This window comes from Xiphophorus maculatus, chromosome 5 (assembly GCF_002775205.1).
Source record: "Xiphophorus maculatus strain JP 163 A chromosome 5, X_maculatus-5.0-male, whole genome shotgun sequence".
Taxonomy (NCBI): Eukaryota; Metazoa; Chordata; class Actinopteri; order Cyprinodontiformes; family Poeciliidae; genus Xiphophorus; species Xiphophorus maculatus.
This window is the reverse complement of record NC_036447.1, coordinates 32,309,002-32,329,473: the sequence shown is the minus strand read 5'-3', so window position 1 is coordinate 32,329,473 and position 20,472 is coordinate 32,309,002. Positions and strand designations below refer to the sequence as shown.

Below are 20,472 nucleotides of genomic sequence, written 5' to 3'. Positions count from 1 at the left end.
ACATCAGCAACAGTTAACAGGAGTGTTGTTTAAGTTTTTTCGCAGCTTAGACATCTCAGCATAACATTTCACAATTTCAGCATCAGATTTGTGGTTTCAGCATCACCATACAGTCCTAAAATAAGGATGCACTTTTAATGGGACAGCTTGGCACCACACACCAAAAGCCAAATTTGTTGGACTTATTTACATAAATAAAGCTCCTGCTGCCCCCCCTCTTAGACTAAAAGTAGCTTTTTGAAGTCTTAATAAGTATACACTGAACCCTTGTTTTTTGCGGGGGGGTGCGTTCCGAGAAGAACCCATGATGGGCAAAATCCGTAAAGTAGTTACCTTTATTTTTAACAGTTATCAAACAGCATAATTAAATACTCTACATTGAAACCAAAGAACAAAACCTGTTTTCAGGCCTGAGCATTTTTTTAACAAATAAAACGCTTTCCTACAAATAACTACAGTAAAATAATCATTTTAATCATCAATACAAAGTATTCTTTTTTCTTCTGGGCAAAAATATTTGCCAAAATTTACCAAGCTGTATACGTATATTTAAATACCGTAACATTATTGGCACACAGATAGAGAAGAAGCGTGGAGACTGTTTAGCCAATCAGGATGCAGAACACAATGCATTTGAAAAAAAATGCACAAAAAACTCTGCGAAGCAGCGAGGCCATGAAAGGTGAACCGTGCTAAAGCGAGGTTTCACTGTATTATCTTTTCCATTTGGTACAATTTCCTTACTTTTTGAACAAATGTGGTGTAGGAGGGCATTTCTAATTGCATCCATTTGATTGTAATGCATTTCAGGGCTGCTGTAAAAACAATATTTAAAAAATATGCTTTGGCCTGTCCTTGCAAACCAGCTGGGATAATACAGAGTAATGCACTTGTTACATCCTGGAGGTATAACCTCCTATATGATATAGTTTATATGTAGCCTTTTGCACCCAATCCCAAAGTTTTGTAGTTTAGGGCATGACTACAAATGTGTGTATGATTGGGGACCGCTGAGCCACAGTTTCTCCCAAACAAGCTTTGTACTTTAGGATCTATCTTAGCAACTACATCTGGGGTGCTAAAATATCTACTAATAATTTTCCATTTATATTTTCACCAAGCATTTGAGTTTGTAACTCGATGTTCCTCAGTCCAAACTCCTTCCTATGTTTCATCAGAAATGATTTTGGCCGTCTCTGCCTCCTATCTTTGTTTTGTCCAAGTGGGTTCGTTAAGGTTCATTGACAGAAACACCCTATAAACTTTTATCAGTTTCTTACCCGCTTCCCCTTTTTGGAAATTAATTAGAAAGTTCTCTATTGGTGTGAGATTTTGTACTCTTTCCCACAAGAGTGTGTAGACAAAAAATAACGCAACTGTAAATATCTAAAGAAATCACATCAGATGAAAATGCCCACTCAACTCCTCAAATGACATAAGGTTGTTCCTGTCGAATAACTGATGTAGAAATGTAAGTCCCTGTTCAGCCCATTTTGAAAAAGTTTTGTCTTAAGACATTGGGAGTGAACCTCTTGACAACTTAAAAGCAACTAGTACTTTTTTTTATTTATTTATTTATTTTTATTGAATTTTCTCTTTTTTGACATAACAAATTTACACACAACAAACGTAACATTATAACATGTACTTATACACTCTTGCATTCACTCCCACACTCACCTTTCAAACCTGCATTTGTTTGGTTCCAAAAATATCAAAAATCTTTTAGATTAACTTAGAGAAAAAAGAAAGAAAAATAACAGAACAATATATGAATAGAAACTGTAGACAAGACAGCCATTAATAAGTTCCACCTTCAGTCCCTATGATCTTCATATATGGCTCCCAGAGAGTCTCAAAATCCCGTTGTTTACCCTTGGCGATGTATGTTAGCTTTTCCAGTCCGAGCGAATTTGCAATTTCCTTCTTCCAGAGTCCCAAGGAGGGTGCATCCATGCCTCTCCAGCATAATGCTATAGATCTTCTGGCTTGAAGAAGTCCATAGTCTATCAATTTAGTTTTCCTCTGTGATTGTTTAAATTCCGCTGGGTATATTCCTAGTACACAGATTTTAACCTCTAATGGGACTTTTACCTTAAACAATTCAGATAGACACCCAATAACATCCTTCCAAAACTTCTGAATTTTAAGACATTCCCACAAACAATGGAGAAGAGTTCCTTTTTCAAACAAACATTTAGTGCAAGTATCTGGAATATCACTGGACATATGATGAGCTTAACTGGTGTTATATAGGTTCTCATAAGCCATTTATATTGCAAAAGTTTAAATCGTGTGTTTATCGTTTGTTTTTGTGCTTTTAAACAGGCCTGATTCCAGTAGCAACTAGTACTTTGTTCCAAATGTTAATTGTGGTTCTAATGGCAGTTCCTTTATTGGAATATCTAAAAATGGCAATACCTTTAACTGTGCAGAGCAATAGCTCAATGCTCAGCCATCTTGTTTGAGAATCCTGTTGAATCCCCAAAATTAAAGGTTTTAACTGTGCTGCCCAAAAATAGTATTTTAAAACAGGGAGATTTTAAAACAGGGAGATTGAGATCCCCTTCTGTCTTGCTTCTCTGTAGCGTTTTATATTTTATGTGAGGGCGCTTGCTCTGCCATATGAATTTTGATATAATTTTATTCAAATTAGTGAATGTGAATTTTGGTATTCCAAACGGTAACATCTGGAACAAATACAATAAAATCTGGGTAACAGATTCATGGGAATGGTTTCAATGTGACCGAGGAAGGACAAAGGCAACGTTGACCATCACCATAGGTCCTTAATTATATACAGCGTTTTACTGTAGTTGGCGTGATACAAATCATTTAATGAAAGAGGAATACTGATGCCTAGGCATTTGACGCCCTCTTTATACCACATAAAACCGCTTTGTTGTTTAACCCCTAGTGGAATATTGCTATTGACATCTATTGTCTGTCTTATCAATATTTATTTTATAGCCAGAAAAATATGCATAAACAGAAATCATTCCTTTCAAGTGCAGCATTGATGTTGTAGGATCGGACGAATACAGAAGAACATCATCTGCGTAAAGAGATATTTTATGTTCCTCTGTGCCAATCAAAACCCCTTTAATTTCATCATTGTCCCTAATGAGTTGGGCCAACGGCTATCTAGATTTCACATTATGCAATTAATATCTCCCACCATAATCAGTAGGCCAGAGCTGTACTCTGCAATCACATTGAAACCTCACTTAATAAACCCTGGTCATCCTCATTTGGAGCATATACATTTATAAATGACACTGCTGTTCCATCAATTATCCCGTTTACCAATATAAATCTACCCTTCCTGTGTTTATGTACCAACATTTCAGTAAATTTAATTTGCCCCTTTTCCTAGGCATGCGATGAATAGTAAACTTTAACAGCAAAAGACTTACTTAGTTTTGTATCTTTCACATCTGACAGGTGTGCTTTTTTTGTTTTTTTGAGATTCACTTAATCCTCCTACCATTTTTCCAGACATCAGCGGTGGATGTGTTCTCAGCAGGCTGTGTGTTCTACTATGTAGTCAGCAGAGGGCAGCATCCTTTTGGCGAGGCTCTGAGACGACAGGTCAACATCCTTTCAGGAGAGTACTCACTCTCACACTTCATGGATGACATTCATGGTGAGGGCAGCTTTTCACTTGTATCCTTAAGTTATTTAAAATGAGATAAATACAACCTCACGTTCAATCTTTCGGCTCATTGTTTTTTTTTTTTCATTTACTATGATGTGGTTTATATCATAGTAAATGATATGTTGCATAACTAATGCTGAACAGTTTCTTACTTGATTTTCTTTTATTTATTTAGTAATGGAAGAACAACATGGTTGTTTTAAAAAATGTAAGATGCATAGTCATGGCTACAAAACAAGCCCATATTATCATCCCTTCACCACTATGCTTGGCAGCTGCTTTCTCCAAATATGACCCACTCCAATAACATCACCTTCCTAAAATAATGGTCTAGACATTTTCTGCCGAAAGATGATTTAAGCAATAAAAGACTTGGCTGTTGTTTTAGGGAGGTAACAATATAACAGATCATCTCCCCTTTTGTTTGGCCAGTCCAGGGAAAAAATGTGTAAGCAGAAAAAACTCAAAAAGTTAAAACACCGTGACTGTACTTAGAAACTCTGTTTTTTCTAAAAGTGATGAACAAAAATTCTTCACCCTGTGAATTGGTAGACGCCCCCTCTCTGACATGTATGAAGGACTTCTTGGATCAGAAAAGCAACATGTTTTATTTTTGCTTTGTTAATAGAGTTGGACCAAGCAGAGTTTGGTCCAACAGTTGCAGTATCATGCAAAAGTCTTCATACACCTGGAATATTACCCATAAATGTCCATGTATTTTTTGGGGATTTGCTGACCTAATGTTTTGAATTGTCCTCAAACCAGGAGTGTCAGATGCTTCCCAGCTGTTACTCCTCTGCTGTGGAATCAGCTGTCTCTATATATTAGGCAGACTGCATCTCTACTACTTCAATACACCAGTTGTATTTAGTGCAGTTGTACCATGTTGAATGTGCTGAGTTTGCACTTTTAGCAGGATATATTCCAGGAGTTACTCTTTCTCACGACTGTTAGTTTCACTGTGAGTTTAAACTTCGACTGAACTCAGTTCTTATTGCAGAGAAATTGCATAATTTAGTGTTTTTATTAGTAAGTACTTCCTAATTGTTTCAACGATTTCTGATGATTCATAAACTGTAACCTTTAAAATGTAGAATATAGCCTCTAATAATTGTATTAAGTATTCTTCATTCATGAAAAATCTGTGCTTGGATTCATTTTAAATTGTGGGAAATACAGATTTTTTACATTCCACAGCAATAATTACCTACTCTAAGATTGTTGTTAATATCTTTTTCCTCTAATTTAATAGCAAGAACCTGTGATTTGACTGGTCCTCACAGAGGCTGATGATCAGCTAGTCAGGACTGTTGGATTTAAAACAACTCAATCTCCTTATTCCTGTGGCAGATGTCAGGATATGTTTCCTGTTTAACACACTGCTTTTACACTTTGGCTTACTTTTTGTAAAACAAGTTGTACTTAAATTAGCACAGGCAAGCAACTTGTATTATGTTCTCATACTGAAAATCTTGAGTTGACTTTATTTTTAACATGCATCTACTCTAAAAGCTAGAAACTCAGGTGATTTCTTGGGCACAATTTCTTCCTGCATAACAATGATCAATGGTGACTTTAAAATCAGCCAGTCCCTCAGTTCTAGTGAACTCATATTTAACCAAAGATTTAAAAACCTGGATATCACCCTTGTGTCTCGCTCTGTTAGATGATGTCATAGCAAAGGACTTGATTGAGCAAATGATCAGCGCTGACGCAGAGTCCCGGCCCTCCACCGCCTGTGTGCTCAAACATCCGTTCTTCTGGAGCCCTGAGAAGCAGCTACTCTTTTTCCAGGTAATTTACAACTTTCCCATCAATCACAAAGCAGCTTTGTTATCAATAGAGGTGTCTGCTTCCTTTACGCTCAGGTTTGTCCTGTGTTTGCTGTTGAAAGGACGTCAGCGACCGCATAGAGAAGGAGCCAGCAGAGAGTCCGATTGTGGTCAGACTGGAGACTGCAGGCAGAGCAGTGGTCCGAACCAACTGGAGGATGCACATCTCTGTCCCTCTGCAGACAGGTGCAGTACCATACAAAAGTCTTCATACACCTGGAATATTACCCATAAACGTCCATGTATTTTTTGGGGATTTGCTGATGCTTCCCAGCTCTCAGATGCTTCCCAGCTGTTACTCCTCAACTGTGGAATCAGCTGCTTCTGTATATTATTCAGACTGCATCTCTGCTACTTCAATGCACCAGTTGTATTTAGTACAGTTGTACCACTAGAGAATGCACTCATTAAACTTAATTGTATTTTATTGATATTGATTGATATTGATTGTACTCCATGCTTTCAGGATTTCTTTATTGTCCTCATGTGTTCACACATAAGATCTTTTTAGTAAACTCTGCATCTCAAGAGGCACATATGTGACAAATAAACAAACTATAAAACACCAAGGTTAATGTACTATACTAGTATGTGGAGGTGTGTAGAATAGAATAGAATAGAATTCAACTTTATTGTCATTGCACTGTCACAAGTACAAGCAACGAGATGTAGTTTGCATCTATCCAGAAGTGCTCTACGAGATATAAATATTTATTTACAGATGTACAAGACTATGTATGTATGGACTATAAGGGGTTATAGCAAGAGATATAGATATTTTGTATAAATATAAATATGGGAGCTATATGCACAGATTATACAGAATATACAAGAATGTTGGGGAATGGATTATAGATAAATAATGGCAGATAAAATTTACAGGTTGTATATGTGTGTGAAGAAAACAGTCCGTGATGTGTGTGTGTGTGTGTGTGTGAGGATAGTCCATGTGTTATTGTTGCATGAGAGGATAGGGGAGTACAGTCCTTATAGTTTATGTTTTATGTCAGGAGGCGTTCAAAAGCGTGACAGCTGTGGGAAAGAAGCTGTTCTGGTGCCTGGTGGTTCTGGTCCGTAGGCTTCTGTAGCGCCTCCCAGAGGGCAGGAGGGAAAAGAGTGTGTGTGCTGGGTGAGTGGAGTCCTTTGTGATTTTCCCGGCCCTTTTCAAACACCGCTTCCTGTAGATGTCCTTGATGGCAGGGAGCAGTGCCTCGGCGATATACTGGGCAGTTTTCACCACCCTCTGCAGCGCCTGTCAGAGACAGAGCAGTTCCCGTACCAAGCTGTAATACAGTTGGTGAGGATGCTCTCAATGGTGCAGCGGTAGAAGTTCGTGAGGATCTCTGAGGACAGGTGGTTCTTCCTCAGGGTCCTCATGAAGAAGAGGCGCAGGAACTTAAAGGTGTCCACACGCTCCACCACTGTCCCCTTAATGTGGATGGGTGGATGTAGGTTAGCGTTCCTCCTGAAGTCCACGATAAGCTCCTTGGTCGTCTCGGTGTTCAGCTGCAGGTTGTTTTTGTCGCACCACTCAGCCAGACGGTCTACCTCCTCCCTGTAAGCGGCCTCATCATTATCTCTGATGAGGCCGATCACTGTGGTGTCGTCTGCGAACTTGATGATGGCGTTAGAGCCATGGACAGGTCTGCAGTCGTAGGTGAAGAGGGAGTAGAGGAAGGGACTCATCACACAGCCTTGTGGCACTCCGGTGTTTATGATGATGGTGGATGAGAAGTGGTTGTCCAGCCGGACATGTTGAGGTCGACTGGTCAGGAAGTCGAGCAACCAGTTACACATGAGTGAACTGATGCCGAGGTCTGTGAGTTTGGTAATGAGTTGTGATGGGATGACAGTGTTGAATGCTGAACTAAAATCTAAGTACAGAAAGTCTGGCGTAAGTGTTCTTACTGTCCAGGTGAGAAAGGACAGAGTGCAGCGCTATAGAGACTGCATCCTCTGTGCTCCTGTTCTGCCTGTATGCAAATTGGTGGGGGTCTAGTGTGGGGGGGAGACAGGATCTGAGGTGTGCTAGGACCAGCCGCTCCAAGCACTTGGTAATGATGGGGGTAAGGGCTACCGGACGGTAGTCATTGAGTCTGGTTGGGTTGGGATTCTTGGGGATTGGGACGATGGAGGTAGACTTGAAGCAGGTCGGTACCACAGCGCGGGCCAGGGACAGGTTGAAGATGTCCATCAGCATCCTGCCAGCTCCCCAGAGCACGTTCTGAGGACACGTTCAGGTATGCCATCAGGACTCGCAGCCTTGTGGGATTTAATCCTGCTCAGAGCTGCTCCTACGTCAGTGGGGAGGAAAGTCAGTGGCTGTTGGCCTGGGGTGGTAGCTGCTTTGTTTGCAGTTATGGTATTCCCTCTCTCAAAACGAGAGAGAGGGAATACCATAAATATGTACAGAAAGTCATGGTGTGTGTGGCTGATGGGGGAATCCTGCTGTGTTTGGTATTAACAGCTCTGGGGAAGGAGCAGTCTTCCTGTCTGGTGCTGTGTGTTTTTATGTCCCAGTACCACTGTCTAGGAGGAGGCAGTAGAAACGGTGGGAGGGTTGGAGGTCTGGTGGGGGGTGGGATCCACAGAGATACATCTAGCCTACTTATACTGAAGCCCCTTGTGGGAGTAGAGTAAAGTGGCAGTATTATGTAAAATTGATTTGTTTTTAGCTTTACGTAATGTTACAATGTTATTTCCTCATCAACATACCTGGAGTGTTGCCTTGATTCTTTTAGGCATGTTTAAGAAATCCTTTAAGCTCCATGGCAGCCATTCAGCAGTGCAACAGGCCTGGGTGGACGAAGTGCTACCTTCAAGGTGCAGCTGCTCTTCAGAAAAAGCAGGAGTTTTTAAAGAGACAGAGGTCCAATTTCAAGCCATTAAATTACAACATCTAATTTATGTAAAGTCATATTTGATATATGTAGCATTTGTGAATATTCATGCAAATCGCTGTGTGCTAAAATTAAAACTGCTCCCTTTAGCAGAAAAAAAGAGGTATGAGTTGTTGCTCTAATTTTTGCTCCAGATTTGAGGCGGTTCAGGACGTACAAAGGAAACTCGGTGAGAGATCTGCTCAGAGCCATGAGGAACAAGGTCTGCCTGGTCCCCACATGTTGCCTGTTTACAGAGGACAGTTACACATCCTCACTCTCATAGTAGGACCATGTTTTGTTTTCAAAATATCACAGAAGCATCACTACCATGAGCTGCCACCAGAGGTCCAGGACACCCTTGGGGAACTTCCAGAAGGCTTTGTCGGCTACTTCACCTCCCGGTTTCCACGGTTACTGATGCACACGCATGCCGCCCTGCAAATCTGCACCCATGAGAGGCTCTTTCACCCTTACTATCTGCCACCCAAAGCCAAATAGCTTTCACATGACTCAGCCCTCCTTGTTTTATGCACAGAAAGAAAAAGAGCCTTTTACAGTTTCCTATTATTGCTTTTGTAAAGCCTACACTGTTTCAGGGGGAGGTTACAGTGCTGTGAAGAAGTTTTTATATGCCTTTGGAAATTTTATAAAGTATTTTTAATGGGTTTTATTAGACCTTTTCTTTACAAAGGCTTTAAATGATTTAATAAACACCTTTTAAATAGAGGAAAAGTGTTTCTGAGAACTAAAACACTAAACTAAATGAATAGGAATAACATTATTATCAAGCCCTGGTAATGGTGTGTAAAAAGCCCTAAAAGTCCACTATTATTCCAAATTCACTTTTTGCTTGTTTTTCTTCTATGGGGGATTTTTTCTCCCATAATCCAAGAGCACAAACGTTAAGTCTGAAAGCAGGATTTCATGTCTGTTGTTCTCAAAACTTTTAACATTTTTGCTTACATTTATATTTTGAAAGCATCTATCGATCTAGGTAAATAGGTAGATCCTCTATGTATGTTAATGTTATTTGTTTGAAATAAAGTAAAGAAAAGTATGTTTGACGGGGACAATGATGTATCAGAAACTCGCTAAATACTAAACAGATTTTGTCATGAGGTGCGGTGTGGATGAGTGGTGAGACAGACACGATGGAACCAGGTTAGATGAATAATGATGATTTAATGAAGAAAAAGCCAACATAAAGTCCAAAACCAGGCAGCACTGCAGAGTGGAGACCAGGGCTCAACACAGGTAGCACTAGCTATACGAATGGACATGAAGACAGAGACAGCACGCACAAACGACTAGGACCCGACAAGGACGCAGACACACGAGTGGCATTAAATCCACAGAGGGTAATCACAGAAACGAGACACACCTGGGAATGATCAAGAGGAGACAGGACGGCACAGAGACTCAGGGACACAGAAAACTCAAAATAAACACAGATAAAAACACATATCCTGACAGATTTTCAAGATTTTTTTTACTGTAAACTGTATTGAAACAGCTTTCATAGCTACAGGAAATGTATTTTTTAAGTGTTTTTGAATTGGATTGATACATGGTTCAGCAAATTTAAGTATTCTTATTGGGGTAAACATAATAGATTCGGAATAGAATATTTTGATATTGATGTATGATGAGCATTTTACATAGCACACAACCAGTCATATATTAGCCTTCATTGTGGGGGCTGAATTCCAGTATTACACCAAGCACTAGAGCCAATATTAGCTGGCATTTTGTTGATGGACATAAATACAGTATAGTAATATTCTATTCGTAAGATATAAATGGTAATATATCCATCTTACTTGTGAAACGTAAATTGTTGCATCACAATTTCTTACCTGGCAACCAAAGGCCAAGTCTAGCACCCTCACCTGGCATCACAAGTGGAGCTCCACCCACTTCATTACAAGATGTTACACATATGCTGCGTGTAACAAGCAGTGCACTTCAGTTTTACCAAGTTACCGCTGCAGTGGCTACTGGAAAAGGAAAATGTTTTGCTGTCGACTGCAATACAGAGCATGCGTTCATGCATTTTCTCCCAGTCACATAGAACAAAGCTACATGGCTTCATTTTTATTTTTGCTTGCAATGTCTCTGTGATGTTGCGAAAGACAACAGTAATTTATACAGATCAGTTTAGTTAGGAATCCTTTGAAAACTATCAACAGAACATGACAGAATTTACCAAAGACTGGGAATGAAGGAGGGTTCTGCTCCTACTCTTAAACACAAATCTGCAAATGATGGAGATGTAAGTAAATAATGGTATCTTGTGTGTTTTGTAGTGTTGTTTGGTATGAACATCATTTGTCAGTTAGTACAATTCCAGTAAACTGGGATTGTAACTGAAAGTCTACCTTGAGAAGATGCAGTTTTTGTGTAAACATCTCAGATTCTTGGACATTACTGACATTGCATGAATAGTTTTTTACATCTTGGAAGAAATGCTTGTCCGCTAACCTCGCAAATATATATTTTAGCATTTGTCTGCTAATGCATTTGCGGACAAAAAAACGATCTTTGTGCTGAATTAGTGTGCTGATGTCATTTGCTCAACTTCACATCATAGCACATTGCCCCAAAGCACAGCAGAATCTTCAGAATTTGAATTAATGATGTAAATGTGCGTCAGATCCGCCATGTTTAATCCTTCAGTGGTTGTGGCTTGCTGGTTGTTCAGGATGCTTCACTTCTGCTTCTGGGTCTAACTCAGAGTCAAAAATGTATGGTCTGCTGTATGGTCCATTTTCGTATGTCTGCTAATGTAAACAGTGAGTTGAGAGAACTTGGCCAGCTTATTTGCATAAGCATGATGTAACCCTAAAACAGTTCATTGCTAAATGAGCTCAAAACAATGAACTGATGGGGTGAAATTTTAATATCTGAGAATGATTTTGTATATTAAATGTAATGAACATGCTGTGTATAGTCCATAGACTTATCCAAGCCTGAATCTATCCAAGCATAATAGTGGACCTTTAAAATGAATAAATCTTTTACTAAATCTTTTGTAGGAAAGTTACATTTTTGTTTGTTTGACTGCAGATTCAATCACAATTTGTGTTTTCAAATATGCTCTTGTAGCAATTTTCAGACTTGTGAAGATTAACATACCTGCCTTACATGAATGACCAGGTTCTCTTGTCTTTGTCATTTTGAAGAGTGGATAATAAAAATAGGCCTCTGTTCAGCAGTTTCACTTTTGTATTAAACTCATTGTACGTCGCAAGAAAACCTGCTCAGGTGTCCAGAAATTATTTTAAGAATATTTTTAGAGCCTAAAGTAGATTTGAATGAAATTCAGAAACTGTCACCAGACAAACTTTGTTTGAGCACTGTGGGTTCTTGAAAGTAACGGACTGTAAGTAACAGTCCGTTACTTACAGACACGGACTGTGGGTTTGTGTCAGTATGTAAGGTGAACTTACCTAACTTACTGAAAACAACATAAAAAGGAAAATATTTGCATATCAGGAAACAGATACTTCTTTTGAGCAGGTAAACATTGCACTCTTGTTGCTGCTGAATGTCTCCACTGTTGGTTGTTTTTCAGTTTGTGTTTGTGTGTCTGACTACACTTTTTGTTGATGGTAGCTACACTGACTCCCTTCCTAAAGCAGAACTTGGAGCATCACGGTTTCAGACTGCATCACAGATGTAATTCAGACGAGGATGAGAAGTTCTGGTCATTTAGCCTTTAATGACTGTAGAAACATAAAGCTACACGCCTGAGTGGATGGTTTTGGATCTGCTGTTTCAATGGATCACCACTTCTAAGTAAACATCTGCACTTAAACATGCCAGAAAAAATGCTTTTTTGTTGTTTTGTTTTGTTCTTATAACTGCTGGATGCAAGCTTGTTGTTTTTGTTTCTTTACCAGCACAAATGATGACAAATAAAACTTTTGTACTTTTTTTCAATTGAGCAAATTAAAGCAATGCTTTGGGTGTGCCAAAGGATAAATGAGCAAGTTTCAGTTTCATTATGTTTTCTGTTTTTAAATCAAGGAATATTAGAGAGAAGAAATCATCAGACAGAAAATGACATACTATTCTGCGTAAAAGTTTTAGACCAATGCTAATTTTCCAGACAGACTGCCTTGTATTCTTGACCAACAACAGACTTTTTGGAGGTCTTTCAAAGCCTTTCTTTGGACTTCTTTCCCCTCATTTCTGCCCACTTGTTTCACCTGACGGTGACAGCATTCTGTGAAGCCTGCTTAACCAAAGAGAACATTAGACTAGTGGAGGACAAAAGAGGTCAGATCTTGTCTAAAAAGGACTTCTACAGCACCCCAGCCTATTGCAAGGCCAATACAGCCATGTGTTTTTTGACCAGTAAATAAAATCTAATGTACTTAAAACACAACACAGTAACTGAGAGATGCATCATTCTCAAGGTTCATGCATCAACCTAAAATCCAATATTTTGTCTTAAAACTTTTTGTGTTGTCATTGGGACTGAATAGAGCTGAAAAAAAGGCAGAACACTGTAACTGCAGACGGACTTTTAACAGTAACCCTGTCACAGACGGATCCCATTTAAAGGGGCAGTAATATGTAAAATTGACTTTTCTGCATTATGTTATATTATTCCCTCATCAAAAGCACACCTGAAGTGTTGCCTTGATTTTTTCATGCATTTTGAGAACTATTTTAATCTCCATGGCTATACAGCTATTCAAAATGCCTGGGTGGACCTAACCCTGCCTTCAATGCAAAGCTCCTCCTGCAATTTCTGAGCTGCAGAGCTTCCCACCTCACAGAGCAGCCCCCACCACTGCACCCCCACTCAGCTCCTTCAGACTAGCAAGCACCTGGTGGAACTACACATCACTGAGCTCATTAAATGTGCTACTTCTCTGTGAAACGTTGGTAAAAATGTTTTTAAAGGGTTAGTAGAGAAGCCATGTCGATGTGACTTTATGAAGGTGGAGATTCAGAAAGAATTTTTAAAGAAGCAGGTCCCATTTCAAGGCACTAAATTACAAAGTAAATGTTTTAAAGTTTTTTAAACACATTTTTATTTTGTGTTTTCACAAGCAGAGAAAAGAACAGAATCGTACACTGCTGCCTATCACATTACATGAGTAGATAAGGAAGAAAAACAGAAAAAACTGCCACCGTACTGTCACATTCATAGTATGGTGAATGTGACCATATTGTTACATAGTACAGTAAAATCATGTCAAATCTTCATGATTTGACATGAAGATATGTCAAATAATGTCTTCAATGGTAGCCAAACATTTACAAACAGATTTAAAACCTGACAGTAACACAATCATAGCTAGCTGCTATGGTGACAAAAGAAAATAAAAAAAGATGCATAGCAATACAAAAGGAGGATATTCTTTCGTTAAGAGCTGGTGAGACTTTCCACTTTATAGGATTCTGACTTCTTATCACAAGTTGGGTCAGCTCTTTAGGCAAATAGCTTAGTCAATGAAGTTTGAACTTCATTCACTAAGTTCAGACTGGGAAGCTAACTGGCAAATTGCTAAAGTATGTGGAGCAGGAAAATAGGTCGTATTTACTTAAATTTATGCAAACCAATTGCCTCAAAAGATTCAATTACTGCATCATATAAAAGACAAGCGTAGTTACACTGTGTGATTTTGGCAAACAATATTCTTAAACTCATCCAAAATATTCTCTGCAAAACTTCTTTTATTTTCTGCTTCCTGCAGCAGCAATATATTTGCTACATAGATTAAAGATACATGGTCTCATTATTCGACATGGTTGTTCTGTTCAAAACCTTTTGGTTTGCTTGAGCAGAAATGGCGTAGTATGTTAAAATGTTAAACTTTTACCACCCAAAATCCTCACTACTTTCAAATAGTTCACATTTTATTTTATTTTAGTTGTTGCATGGACTCAACTTAAATAGATTAACTTATAAAGCTTTTTTTTTTTATCCAAACGTTCCTGCCACTTGTTTAAGATGAGTACAAACAACAAGTTGATGATAATTAAGTGATGTTTAACCTTCTCTTAAGTCTAAGGGTTTATTTTACAGTGAGGAAGGCCAGAGTCTAGGTTTAGCAGATGGCTGAAGGTATTTGATCCACGTTTCAAACTCAGTACCTGTTTGCTTTAAGGCAAAACTTTGGTAAGGTTAAATTTAGTGGGCTAAAGGAAGTCAGACGGTTCATTCTCCAATGTGAGAAATCCCTTGAGGTTGTCAAGTTTCTTGTTTGATCAGATCTTGTTAGTCATTTCCATAGTATGATTACTAATTAACAGCTGATTCTTTTGTGTCTAGATGCAATGTAATCATTCAATACACAATTGAAGTTTTATTATTGGGATTCTGCAAATTAAATATTTCATAGTACATTTCAATGATTCCTTTCATACAGTCTAAGCTCCCTGAAAAGGAGAAATTACCTTTCAGAGAAATATAATTTTGATTGGTTTGAGTATGATGATATTTTACTTAATCTGACTGATATGATCTTCTTTAATGCATAGTGATGCATTCACCTCTACTTTCTGAGGCGGCTGAGGTCATTCAACATCTCCCGGACTTTGCTCAGAATATTTTATGACTCTGTGGTTGCCAGTGCCATCCTGTATGCTGTAGTGTGCTGGGGCAGCAGGCTGAAGGTGGAGGACAACAGACTAAAGGCCAGTAGCGTCGTTGGAGTGAAGCTGGAATCTCTGACAGTGGTATCAGAAAGAAGGATCCTGTCCAAGATGCAGGCCATCCTGGACAACGAGTCTCATCCACTTCATGACGTGCTGGCCGGATACAGGAGCACCTTCAGCCAGAGACTCATTTTGCCAAAGTAAACCACGGAGCACCACAAAAAGTCATTTCTGCCTGTTGTCATCAAGCTTTACAATGCCCAAGTCTGTGCTAATTGATTCAATTTTTTTCTGTGTTCATTTATAGGTTATTTATTGATTAATATATTGTATGTGATTGCTTGTTATTTATTTATATCTGGTCATTTTGAACTTATCACGCTTCGGTATATATATTTTACAAACTTTGTATTTGTTACCTAAGATGGAGTAGCTTTCAACAAATAAGCAATTTCCCTTTGGGGATCAATAAAGTATATTCTATTCTATTCTAAAATATGAGAAGTCATTTTATCAAGAAAAATTTTGGCTCAAGCTGACGAAACCACCTCAGTCCATATGGTTCTGACACATTCGTCAGTGGTTAAGAGGATGTACTCTGCCACCTCAATTGGCCAAGTAAGCATTGATGTAAGAATAAAAAATAGAGCTACTGATGTAAAATTTTCTATGTTAAAGAAAAGCAAAACATGTTAATGACAGGAGAGAGAAAATGTTGCGTTGTTAGCAGCATTAGCTCAGCCAATGTCTCCCTCCAGGAAGCTACCATGGGGAAAATAACCTCCAGTCCAGCTCCAACTATAATGAAGATGAAAAAAAGAGAAATAACAGAAAGTTAAAATAACAAGAAATAAAACAAGTTTGATCATTTGGTTCTAATGTGTTCCAGATGCAAAAAAGCTCAGATATAAGCCTGATTTCTTCTGTCACGATGTTGGTGATAATTTTAGAATTTTTATTACAATGTGTACAATGTGCCATTATCAACACTAGTTGCATTAGTTTTAAAACCAATAAAGAACTGGAACAAAGAATTAGAACAGCAATTTTATTTCATAACATAAGACAGCAAAAGGCATATTACATATAATTCAAAATAAAACTCTTTACAAGACACACACACCAATTAACACTAAAAAAAGACAGAAATTATGTGCATATCCTACTTCGGCCTGTGATCTACCAGCTTGGTTTTTCATTTTGCATCTGGATTAAAATATATATTTAAGAGTTACATTGCTTCCCCTCATCCACATCACTGATTATGTGCTTGGTAAATAAATAATGTGTTGTTAATCACCTGACGTGCGGTGAAGATTAACGTGAACCTAATGACACACTGGTGCAGCGGTCCGGTGTGCTTTCCCACTTTAGCTCCATCCATCCATCAACCCATCCACCCACCCACCCACCTCTTCCGCTTGTCTGGGGTCGGGTCGCGGGGGTAGCAGCCTAAGAAGGGAGACCCAGACTTCCCTCTCCCCAGCCACTTGTTCCAGCTCCTCCGGGGGAATCCCAAGGCGTTCCCAGGCCAGCCAAGAAACATAGTCCCTCCAGCGTGTCCTGGGTCTTCCCCAGGGCCTCCTCCCGGTGGGACGTGCCCGGAACACCTCACCAGGGAGGCGTCCAGGAGGCATCCTAAACAGATGCACAAGCCACCTCAACTGGCTCCTCTCGACGGGAAGGATCAGCAACTCTTCTCTGAGTCCCTCCAGAACTTCTCACCCTATCTCCAGACACCCTGCAGAGTAAACCCATTTCAACCGCTTGTATCTGCAACTTCGTTCTTTGGGTCATGACTCAAAGCTCATGACCATCAATGAGGGTAGGAATGTAGATTGACCGGTAAATAGAGAACTTCGCTTTTTGACTCAGATCTCTCTTCACCACGACGGACTAGTACAGTGCCCTTTTTTACTGTAGACGCTACGCCAATCCGTCTGTCGATTTACCCCTCCCTTCTACCCTCATTCTTGAACAAGATCCCAAGATACTTAAACTCCTCCACTTGGGGCAGGATACCCCCGTTCCTGCCCCCCACCCGATCCGGAGAAGGCACTCTACCTTTTTCCGGCTCAAGACGATGGCCTTGGATTTGGAGACACTGATACTCATCCCGGCCGCTTCACACTCGGCTGCGAACAGCTCCAGCAAGAGCTGCAGATAATGACCTGATGAAGCCAACAGGACCACATCATCCACAAATAGCAGAGATGCGATTCTAAAGCCACCAAAACGGATCCCCTCAGCACCTTGGCTGCATCTAGAAATTCTGTCCATGAAAGTAATGAACAGAATTGGTGGCAAAGGGAAGCCATGGCAGAGTTCAACCCTCACCAGAAACAAACCCGACTTACTGCCGGAAATGCGGACCAGGTTCTGGGTGAATCTCATCCACCCCCGACCCAGAGTCATCAGGTTCAGCTTCCTCAAAGGAAGGCATGTTGGGCAGAGTACTTCAAAGACCTCCTCAATCCCACCACCGGCCCACAACGTCCCGAGTCGAGGTCCGCATCCCACTATCCCCGCTATAAACAGTGTTGGTACTGAACTGCTTCCCCCTCCTGAGGCGCCTGATGGTGGACCAGAATTACCTCGAAGCCGTGCGGAAGTCTTTCTCCATGTCCTCTCCAAATTTCTTCCACCTCCAAGTTTTTGCCTCAGCAACCACCCGAGCTGGATGCCGCTTGGACTGCCGGTACCCATCAGCTGCTTCCGGGATGCCACAGGCCAAAAAGGCCCGATAGGACTCCTTCTTCAGCCTGACAACATCACTCCACCAACAGGCACAGACAACCTTGCGGTCACAGTTCCGATAAGCTCCAGGGTGGGGCCCCGGTGACCCATGTCTGGGCGAGGGAATACCAAATCCAACGTTATTTCTCATCATAAGGGGTCTTCAGGCTGCACTTTGTCTGGTTTCTCACCTAGAACCTGTCTGCCTTGGGTGACCCTACAAGGGGCATAAAGCCCCAGACAGCATAGATCCTAGGATCACTGGGTCACTCAAACCCCTCCACCACAATAAGGTGACAGCTTTATCTCTCTCCATGGAGAGGCTGCCACCTCTCCAGGGGCTTTAGGTTCAATGCACCATCTAATACGCAGATAGAGGGAGGCATTACATAACAGTTTTTAACACATATTTCCTCTAGATACATTTGGTATTTTGCAACGCTTAGTGCAACTCAATAAAAGTGTGCTGGTTAAAGAATTCAACATAAACACAAGCGAATATTACACAAGCCTAGTTCATACACTTTACCTAATGCTAACATTAGCTAGCACTAGAGATGCGACATCTGAATCCAGGCTTGTGGCGTGTATCGAGTAAAAAGGGGTCAGTCGGTCAGTAGCTGGGGTGACCACCATTTGCCTCATGCAGTGCAACACATCTTCTTCGCATAGAGTTTATCAGATTGTCAATTGTGGCCTGTGGAATGTTGGTCCACTCCTCTTCAATGGCTGTTCGAAGTTGCTGGATATTAGTGGGAACTGGTATACGCTTTCGTATACGCCGGTCAAGCACATCCCAAACATGCTCAATGGGTGACATGTCCGGTGAAGTATGCTGGCCATGCAAGAACTGGGACATTTTCAGCTTCCAAGAATTGTGTACAGATCCTTGCAACATGGGGCCGTGCATTATCTTGCTGAAACATGAGGTGATGTTCATGGATGTATGGCACAACAATGGGCCTCAGGATCTCATCACGGTATCTCTGTGCATTCAAAATGCCATCAATAAAATGCACCTGTGTTCTTCGTCCATAACAGATGCCTGCCCATACCACAACCCCACCACCACCATGGGCCACTCGATCCACAACATTGGCATCAGCAAAGCGCTCACCCACACGACGCCACACACGCCGTCTGCCACCTGCCCTGAACAATGTAAACCGAGTTTCATCCGTGAAGAGAACACCTCTCCACCGTGCTAGACGCCATCGAATGTGAGCATTTGCCCACTCAAGTCTGTTACGGTGACGATCTGGAGTCAGGTTAAGACCCCGATGAGGACGACGAGCATTCAGTTGAGCTTCCCTGAGACGGTTTCTGACAGTTTGTGCAGAAATTCTTTGGTTATGCAAACCAATTGTTTCAGCAGCTGTCTGAGTGGCTGGTCTCAGACGATCTTGGAGGTGAACCTGCTGGATGTGGAGGTCCTGGGCTGGTGTGGTTACACGTGGTCTGCGGTTGTGAGGCCGGTTGGATGTACTGCCATATTCTCTGATACACCTTTGGAGACGGCTTATGGTGGAGAAATGAACATTCAATGCACGAGCAACAGATCTGGTTGACATTCCTGCTGTCAGCATGCCAATTGCACGCTCCCTTAATGCTTGCGACATTTGTGGCATTTTGCTGAGACAAAACTGCGCATTTCAGAGTGGCCTTTTATTGTGGGCAGTATAAAGTACACCTGTGCACTAATCATGATGTCAGATCAGCATCTTGATGTGGCACACCTGTGAGGTGGGATGGATTATCTCAGCAAAGCAGAAGTGCTCACTATCAAACATTTAGACAGATTTGTGGACAACATTTGAAAGAAATTGTAATATTGTTTATCTGGAATGAATTTTAGATCTTTGAGTCCATCTCATGAAAAATGGGAGCAAAAACAAAAGTGTTGCATTTATATTTTTGTTGAGTGTATATATATATATATATATATATATATATATATATATGTGTGTGTGTGTGTGTGTGTGTGTGTGTGTGTGTGTGTGTGTGTGTGTGTAAATCCTGGGGCTGGGGGGGTCCGGACCCCATCAATCTTGGCAAAGTCTAGAATTCTTCTCCCACGCCCCCCAAAAAACAAAAATCATTGAAGAAACGTTTGCATTTCAATAATATCAATATGAAAAGGCAAAAGAAACAAAGAACAAACTAAACCTGCCATTTATCTCAGAAAAAATAAGAATAAATTTTTAGGTCCCCCCTACCATTGTTAGAACAATGGTTCAGTCCAACTTGAAGGAGGAGCAACAGCAGCGCTGAATGTCACAGGCTCATGACAGCCAGTGAAGAGCTAACTGTTAGCTGTGGCTCTGCAGCATAAACATAAAACTCTCTAGTAAGTAAATACTTAAACCAAAAGAAATGTAATACTTTTTATTTACTTTCATTGATCAATTGGAAGAAACACATTAACAATAAAAATCAGACTGCAGTTCGTTATTTCATTACTTTGGCTGTGTTATAACGCTGCTATACGTCTGGGGTTCGGAATGAAAACTGTGATCGCAGAATGTGCACCGACTAGATGCCCAGATGACCCCGAGCCAATAACGAAGCCAGGTGATGGTTTGACTCTTTAATCAGCCGGTGACAACTGGTTTACAGGCAGGATGTGCGTGGATTGAAGTTTGTAGGCATGTGTGTGTGTGGTCCATTCATATGGACGCACACTCGAACGAAATCACAAAACCACCTTCAAACACCATGTCCGCTGACCTGCACAGCTTCTCAAACAATG

General features: G+C 40.5%; 1 protein-coding gene across 6 annotated transcripts in view; it reads left to right on the top strand.

Annotated features, from left to right (window-relative positions):
- LOC102222042 (serine/threonine-protein kinase/endoribonuclease IRE1-like) overlaps nucleotides 1-12,360 on the top strand; it is a 34,549-nt gene extending 22,189 nt beyond the window's left edge. For 5 of the 6 annotated variants that reach the window (XM_023333928.1, XM_023333927.1, XM_023333926.1 and 2 more), the window contains 5 exons: nucleotides 3,499-3,646; nucleotides 5,325-5,452; nucleotides 5,553-5,676; nucleotides 8,525-8,592; nucleotides 8,688-12,360. In XM_023333928.1, the coding sequence (XP_023189696.1) occupies nucleotides 3,499-3,646; nucleotides 5,325-5,452; nucleotides 5,553-5,676; nucleotides 8,525-8,592; nucleotides 8,688-8,870 (651 nt within the window). In that variant the 3' untranslated portion in view covers nucleotides 8,871-12,360. Of the gene's footprint in view, nucleotides 1-3,498; nucleotides 3,647-5,324; nucleotides 5,453-5,526; nucleotides 5,677-8,524; nucleotides 8,593-8,687 lie in introns of those variants that run through there. The other variant, XM_023333930.1, reaches the window with a different exon arrangement.
- The last annotated feature ends 8,112 nt before the right edge of the window (nucleotides 12,361-20,472 follow it).